Raw genomic sequence first — 8,015 nt, forward strand, 5'->3', positions numbered from 1 at the left:
ATCAATTTGTTTCTGATTTAAATAAAATTCGTAAGAAAATATTTTTATTTATTTTGATACTTTTTACATTATATTAGTTAAATATTTTTTATTGGAAAAAATTATTTAATTTGAAAAAAACTTTAGTTTTTCTGAGTTCTTTTATTTAATTTTTGGTGTTACACAAAGTTATTTAAAAATCTAATAATTTTAGAGATTATCGTTTTGATAATTTTTTAAAACTTATTTTAGTTTATAAATATATAAATGATATGGTTATAGACCAATATTATTTATATAACTTTATGATAAATAATTTCGGTTGGAATACTGTTTTGTATATTTAATAAAAGTAATTGAAAACATAAGTTTTATTGATTGTTTGATAAAATTTATTAATATCATTCTTCACGATTATAAAATTAACGTAAAAAAATTAATTGTTAAATTATTCATTCATTATGTAATCGTTATGATCAATCGTTACAAATTTTTTTTTCAATTTTTTTATTAATTTTTTTCTTGACATCCCATTTTTTTCAGCATTATTAACTAGTGTTAACAGTGTTTCTTTATTGTCTACTTTTAAAAATGTGGGCATTTTATTATCTCCTTTTTTTTTTGTTAATACTATTTCTTTAGAAATAAAGTTATTTAATTCTGTACTACTGGAAACTTCTTCAAATTTTAGTGTCTGGTCTGGTTGTATAGCTATTATGCCTATTTCTTGTGTGTTGGTATTATCAGGAAAATCTTTAATATCTAATTCTTTTTCATTATTGATTGATTTGTCCATGTTATCTAATAAAGTTTCTTCAGATTTCTCCATATTGTCTTGATTACTATTTGATGCAAAAGAAAGATCAATTTCAGCGTGATCATTTATAGCAGTTTCTTGGTCAAGAATTTCTTGCACAATGCCTATAGCATTTTTTAACATTTCCACTCGAGGATGATTTTGGCTAATAGTCACTCCATCAGATTCTATACTACTTAATACATCAGCACCTTGTCCAATTTCATTGAATGTCGAAAATGATAGACACTCAAAATTATTCATTATTCTATTTATTAACTTAGATAAACTAATAAGTATTTTTTGTGCTTCGAATTGTTTACCATTTAAATTTTTAATGCTTAATAAATTTGAACTTTCAACTATTTTCCTAAGCATTTCATTGATATTAAACTTATGAGAAATCATATTTAATGTATTTTTATCATTGTCTAAAATAGTAAATGGACCAGCAGAAATGTCTTTTAACATTTTATACTTTGTTGGTGATCCATTGCTATACTTATTTTTAGTATTACTAACATTGTTCATAAATTTAGTTGCATCTGAAACAACTCGTTCTTTCACTTCGTTAGCAAAATTATGATAATCATTTATAATTTTATTTTTAGTTATTTCAATAACTTGATCCACTTGATCACTGTCGTCAATTTTTTTAATAAATTCATTTGCTTGTTTAATTAGTAACGTAACTGTTTTTCGGAAATTATTCGATAATAGTATTGTAGTGTAAACTAATTTCTTGATGTCATGTGATTCAACTTTTTTGATTTCCAAAAAAGCTTTATTCTTGCATTGCATTGCATTTTTGGTTTGAAGCTGAAAAAAATAAAAATAATATAAACACCAGTTTAAATATTAAAAATTTATTGAAGAAATTACCAATGATGAATCTAAATTGTTGTCTTTGTCTATTAACTCTTCATTCTTTAATTCATCAGAAGTTTTAAGTTCTTTACCATTTGATATTATTTCACTTCTTATTGGTGTTTTTTCTCCAGTTAATTTATTTACTAAATACGTCATTCGTCGTTTTATATGTTTCTTAGCTTTTGGTTTTTCTTCATTTTTATTTAATTTTTCTTCAAAACTTAAAGGAATAAGTGCTATATTTGTACCATTTCCTTTAGAAATATCTTCTACTTTGGGGTTATGAGGAGAAAAATGATTAGGCGTCGTGGGTTCAATAGAACTATCAAGCGATTTATTTAAATTATCTTTTTCCGGTTTTTTATTAATAGGTAAATTTTCTGTAAAACCTTTTTGATCTTTTAAATTGTTTTTATTATTTGTTGGATTTTCATTTAAAATATGTTTAATGTCCATTTCTTCAGAACTTTTGAACTCGGGATCTAAAAATTTAGGTTCTTGTTCTTTTTCTTCTAAGTTAATATTTAGGTTTTCATTTTTTATGTTTGGGTTAAACTTGTAAGAGTCTGTAATAGGGTTTAATAATTTATAATCATGGTGTTCCGCACGTGATTCTTCCTTTTTTTTATCTAAGATTACTTCTGAGCTATGGTGTATTTTGTCATCTTTATTTTGATTTTGTTCAATATTGGGTGCGTCATGATTCATGAATTTATTAAAGGAAAATGGCATAAACGATGAAAGTGGTGTACTCCAAAATGGTTGGGGTTTATTTGGAGAGTTATCTTTATCCAAATTAAATTTTTCAGCATTATCAGTATTTTGTGGTACGCCAAAATCTATTAAATTATTTTTTACTACTATTTTTTCTTCATTGCCTAAATTGTTTAAATCATTGCCGTATTTATTAATAATTGGCTCATAATTGTTTTGCTGTTCAGAAAAAGGATAACTGTTGTTATCTTGAATAGGAATTTCTTCAATTTCATTGGTATGGTGAAAGTTATTATTGGGGTTTTTTTTTAACGAAAATTGACTCCATGGCTGCACATAATTATATAACGGTAATACAAAGTTAGAAAGCTTATTATCATTCGTAGTAATATTGTAATCAATATTGTCACTTTTGTCTCCTTCTATATTATTATTTTTTTTATCATTTAAATTTTCTTTTGAAAAATTAATTTGCGGTGGATATATACCGTTAAAATTATTTTTTGGGTTGAAATATTCTATTATATTTGGTTGTATTTTATTATTGTCATTAATAGGGGGATATAAATTATTTGAATATAATTCATTTAGTGGCGTTTGAATATAACTGGGATCTTGTTTAACTAGTTGTTGAATAGGTTGAGTATATGCATTATCATCTCGGTTATTGTCTTGATTAGTAGGTACTAATACATTACTTGTATCATCCAAATTTAATGGTGTAGTTGTATTTTCATCAATTGGTAAGGGATTAACAATGTTAAAAGGATTTTGTTTATCGTCAAATTTTTTTTTATCCTCTGTATCCTTATTTTTATTCTTAGCTGCAAAGAGTTCATCGTCATACGCTAATTCTCCTGAATCGTAAAATATTTCATCTTCAAACTCTAAATTTAAAGCTTTTGCAACATATATTGCATTTTGAATTGATGATAAATCGTCTTCATTTATATCAGCTAGTATATTTTCTGTCGATTCTCTCATATTTTTTTTAATATTTTTAAGTGATGTAATTCCTTTGAAACATATTTCCATTGCTTTCAAAGATACTTCATTATTATTTTGTGACCATTTATCCAACAAATTAAAAAGTGATAAAAATTCAGTTTGTGCCGTCGATTTTTTTTCAATAAAATTAACATGTCCATCATCTAATGATACAGCTAATATGTTTTCACTCAATTTATTGTAATCATACTTTTTACTGAAAATTTTCGTAACTAATTGTGGCAAAGGATCTGTATTATCAATTGGATTTTTTTTCATTTCATTTAATCTATTATAAGCACTTTCTGAAGTGATTTCCGAAAATGATAGAGTGTGTTTGTAAGAATCTCTAAAGCGTGTAGCAACCTTGTACATAAGCTGACGCAGATTATTTAAATGTTTCGTTGACGAATTAACATTAATTTTAACTTGTTTAGCTATACTTGTAATATCATCTGACTTAGTAATTTCTGATAACTTTGTATTTGTATTTGTTTTTAAACTATCTAGATCGTTAAAAAAATTTGTCATATTACTACCGCACATTTTAGCAACCACAGCTAAATCTCTTTGTTGTGCAGAAGTGGCTAGTTTATTCCATTGATTTTCCACTTCATTAGCTTTTGGCGAAGCTTCATTCTAAAATTAAAATTGCATTGAATATTAAAAAAGATCAAATCAATTCTTTGTAGAACATTACGTTTATTTCTGTATAAATTCTCTATAATACAATTTAATTCAATTACTCTATTTTTTATGTCAAATACAAATTATACATCCTAATCAATAATTATTACTTAATAATTTAATTTAAATTATATAATTATTATTATAATAGTTATTATTTAATAAAATACATTATTTAATATATTTGATGTGCAAACGATTTCAGTATAATTATTGAAATGAATACATATACGGAATAATATATATGCTGAGAAATATAAAACAACCAAGGAGTATTTTCTCAAAAAACCTTTTATTTTATATTAGGGCTTTTATTTTAAACCTTCAATATAAATAATACATAAGTATTATTTTTCTAGGTTATACGATAATTAAAAATTTGTTAGTAAGTATAAGCCGCGTACCCCTCAAAACACCACCGAAAATAACCATATTTACATATATGTACACGCTTATATATGAACATAGTTATTCTTGTAATCAGCGGTTATGTTCTTTTCCTACTTAATACAAATTTAATAAATTTTTATTAAAATAAAAATAATTAAATATTTCTTAATTAGATTTAATCTAACTGAAATTACGATTCTATGCTAAAAGATAAAAACTACGATAGAATAATTTGTTAAGAAATTATACAAATTATTTTGATAGTAGTACATCGAAATATTTTTTGGTTGTGTTGTAGAAAACATCAATACATACATATATATATATATGACACATTAGAAACTAATGATTATTAAGTGTCATTATTTAAAATCATGATATAAAAATAATTATTAAAAAAATTATAAACTGCATAAGATATGTTAAATACTTGAAACACTTGTCTATTTACATTTATTGTATCCATATTTTAATAGATAGGTTTTTTCAAATTATAATTTATATTACCTCAAAAAGTTCCGGTTGAAGAAGAAATTATGGTATAGTTAAATAAGTTTATCGTGATACATACCATTTGGAAAGAAATGAGCATAGCAAATACAAATAAAACGGTTGACAGTTTAAAGTCACACATTTTTCGAAAATAAAATATATCAGTATTTTAGCTATACATTTGACAATTTCATAGACGTTTATTATTTATAAATATATATATATAAATACATACATGTATACTTGATATGTTATTGTAATTATAGAAAACAATTGATAATGATATCGTCAGACTTAAATAATGAGTACCATTTGTTTAACGAGAATAAAAGAAAAATATATATCTTTGCTCAAAACATTTGTTATTATTAATCATTGATAGTCTGCATATTTTATGCGCATGTAGCTAATTATCAACACATTTCAAAATTATAATTGAATAAGTACTTATTTAGTATTTTCATTGAAAAATGTTTTAAAACTTCACTTTAATTTTGTAATAAAATATAATTTTTCAAGAATTGTTTTTAATTATATGCTTTGTTTAGTTTTAATACTCAATACCACTGAATACACATTTTTTATCATTTTATTATTTAATCATAAATCACTTAATTAATCGAAAAATAGTACTAATAATTTTTTTTTGGTTTCTCTTAGTTACATGTAATTTTCAAACCTTATATTGGAGGTGTCAACTATATTTTTTCAAATAGCAATGTAAATAAATAATGGAATATAATATAAAAAACACTAATTTAAAAATTGTTATTGACCAGTAATTTTCTTTATGATATTTATTTGATAAATAAGCTAGTTAATTACTTATGTTGCGTTGAATTGAAAAAGTATATAACTAAAAGGAAACAATAAAACATTGTCAATATTATTTTTATTTTTGATTGAATAAGTAGTTTAATATAAAAAAATCAACTTGTATAAATCTTTAATTATTATGTTATAAAATATTTATTAATTTTATTAAAAAAAAAACCCCAAAAACTATTCTACTAATTTAAGTGAAATATAATCCAACATGGATTATAAACGTTTTGTTTAAACATCAACTTTTTTTTTATAAATTTAACAAGCAAATTTTATTTAAATTTAGCTCTAATATATGTATGTTTATAAAATAAATAAATAATTTAATTAATATTTTAGTAAGATAAAATAAAATAATTAATATATTGTTTAAAAACCTAGCACAGTAGGGACGTGCTATAGTTGGGTCCAATATAGATTATATCTGACAGTGATTAAAATCACTATCATAAAAAACGCTTCAATGCAAATCTGTAGATAGTCTTTCATTTAAGAAATTGGTTAATTTTCTAAAAGCTAAATTAACTCCTATTTCTATCATTATTCCTAATTAGTAGTTGATTTATAAGTATAATTTATGAATAAATATTTATTAAAGCAATTCAACGTAGTATGAAATTGATATTTAATAAATTAGTATTGTAATTTTTTTTTGGAGAATTTATAAAACATTATAAAGTAGTTATTATTTTTATGGCAACGTGTATAAAAATTGAAGGACTTGACACAGAACTTTTTAGATAATAATTTGATGTTAATTATGAATAAATGGTGTGCAAAAAATTTTCATCAGAGTCAAAAAAATACCATTATTTAATTTTTAGTGTTTATTTCAAATCAGCGATTATATTTTTTCTATCACCAATAATTTTTGATATTATTACTAATTATTTAAAAATTATAGGATAAAACTATAAAGAAAATAGTTCTGAATATTTCAATTGTATCATCTGTTTAAACACCAAGAGTTACATAGAAATTAATAATATTTCTTTTAATATGATTTATAACGATAAAAGAATAATTAAACACACAAAAAATTGTTTTTAAATTATTACAGATTTTGATTTTTAATATTTAAAAAAATAATCAGCGCAAAATATCATTTTTAAGCTGTTTTTTGGTATTTTAAAGTTGATTTTTTGAAAGTTCATAATATAAAAAAGTTAAATTTGTTACCAAAACTTTTAGCTCAACTTTAAGTTTAAATTTTCATTATTAAATAGAAAATTTTATGAGAATTAAAAAATAGTATAGTTAAGATTAATATGCAGTCAGAAAATTGTATAATTACTATTTACTGTAAATTTATCAGAAAAGCTCAATATTTTGTTGCATATTTGTTGTAATAGATTACTTATAAATACATTATTATAAATCATAGTAATCAATTCTAAGTAATGTTTGGTGATTAAAATAATGGAAAAATATTCTACGATTGAAATATTCAGAATATAATTAATTTAAATTATTTACTTTAACTAAAAAAACCAATCACAACGTTGTTAAAAAATCTACTCAATTGAGTGTATTAATTGTGATAATTTGATGTATCGATAATAAAAGTTGGTTAAGTGAGAGCTGAGAAAATAAATAAGAGCTATAAAAAAAAATCACATAGTAAAAAAACTAAAATATGAATAAGAAATTTCTTCAAACGAGGGAGGACTACAGTGATGGAGTCCTTGATATTTATTATAGTTCTTGAATTTAAATGAGATAAAAATCAAATGATTTAAAATTTTTTTTCTAACTTAAGCTTTTGTTAGGTATTTTAAAATAAAATAAAATACATAATCGAAAATTTTAACACAAAAAAAAGCATTCGGTAGCCATTTTCACCAAGATGACAAAATTAAGTTTGATTTTTTTTTCCATAATATAGTATATTACATAACATTTAATTTAAGATATATATAAATGTGTCAAAATTTCCGGAACTCTATTAAAAGTTAATATTTTATGAAAAGGTTGTCATTTTTAATCCCCCCTGTGAGTAGATAAAGGGTCAGATTTATAAACAAAATATACAAATTTATAAGTAAATATCTTACGTAGTTATAAAAAAAATATATATTGATTTGTTCATTTTTAAAAAAAGTTATGGCAGTCTTAAGTAACAAAAATTGATAAAATGTCATAAATTAGCGATTTTTAAATTTGTAATTTTTTCAATTTTTGAGGGTAATGTCTTCAACTAGATACAATTTGTGATCTTTTGGCGCATCGTTGAAAGAAATCGGTTTGGTGAAAGCTGAGAAAAAGTGGTAATAGA

The 8,015-nt window shown here is 22.8% G+C and overlaps 1 protein-coding gene across 1 annotated transcript; it reads right to left on the bottom strand.

Moving 5' to 3' along the window:
* Positions 1-330: 330 nt before the first annotated feature.
* On the bottom strand, positions 331-5,128 carry LOC126903726 (metacaspase-2-like). Its single transcript, XM_050682146.1, has 3 exons — positions 4,995-5,128; positions 1,658-3,985; positions 331-1,594 (listed from the first exon to the last, which is right to left on the bottom strand). The coding sequence occupies exons 1-3, from the start codon at positions 5,055-5,057 to the stop codon at positions 428-430; spliced, it is 3,558 nt and encodes a 1,185-aa protein (XP_050538103.1). The 5' UTR covers positions 5,058-5,128; the 3' UTR covers positions 331-427.
* Positions 5,129-8,015: the final 2,887 nt, after the last annotated feature.

Source organism: Daktulosphaira vitifoliae, unplaced genomic scaffold (genome assembly GCF_025091365.1).
Source record: "Daktulosphaira vitifoliae isolate Bord-2020 unplaced genomic scaffold, ASM2509136v1 Scaffold_4, whole genome shotgun sequence".
In the NCBI taxonomy this organism is placed as follows: domain Eukaryota; kingdom Metazoa; phylum Arthropoda; class Insecta; order Hemiptera; family Phylloxeridae; genus Daktulosphaira; species Daktulosphaira vitifoliae.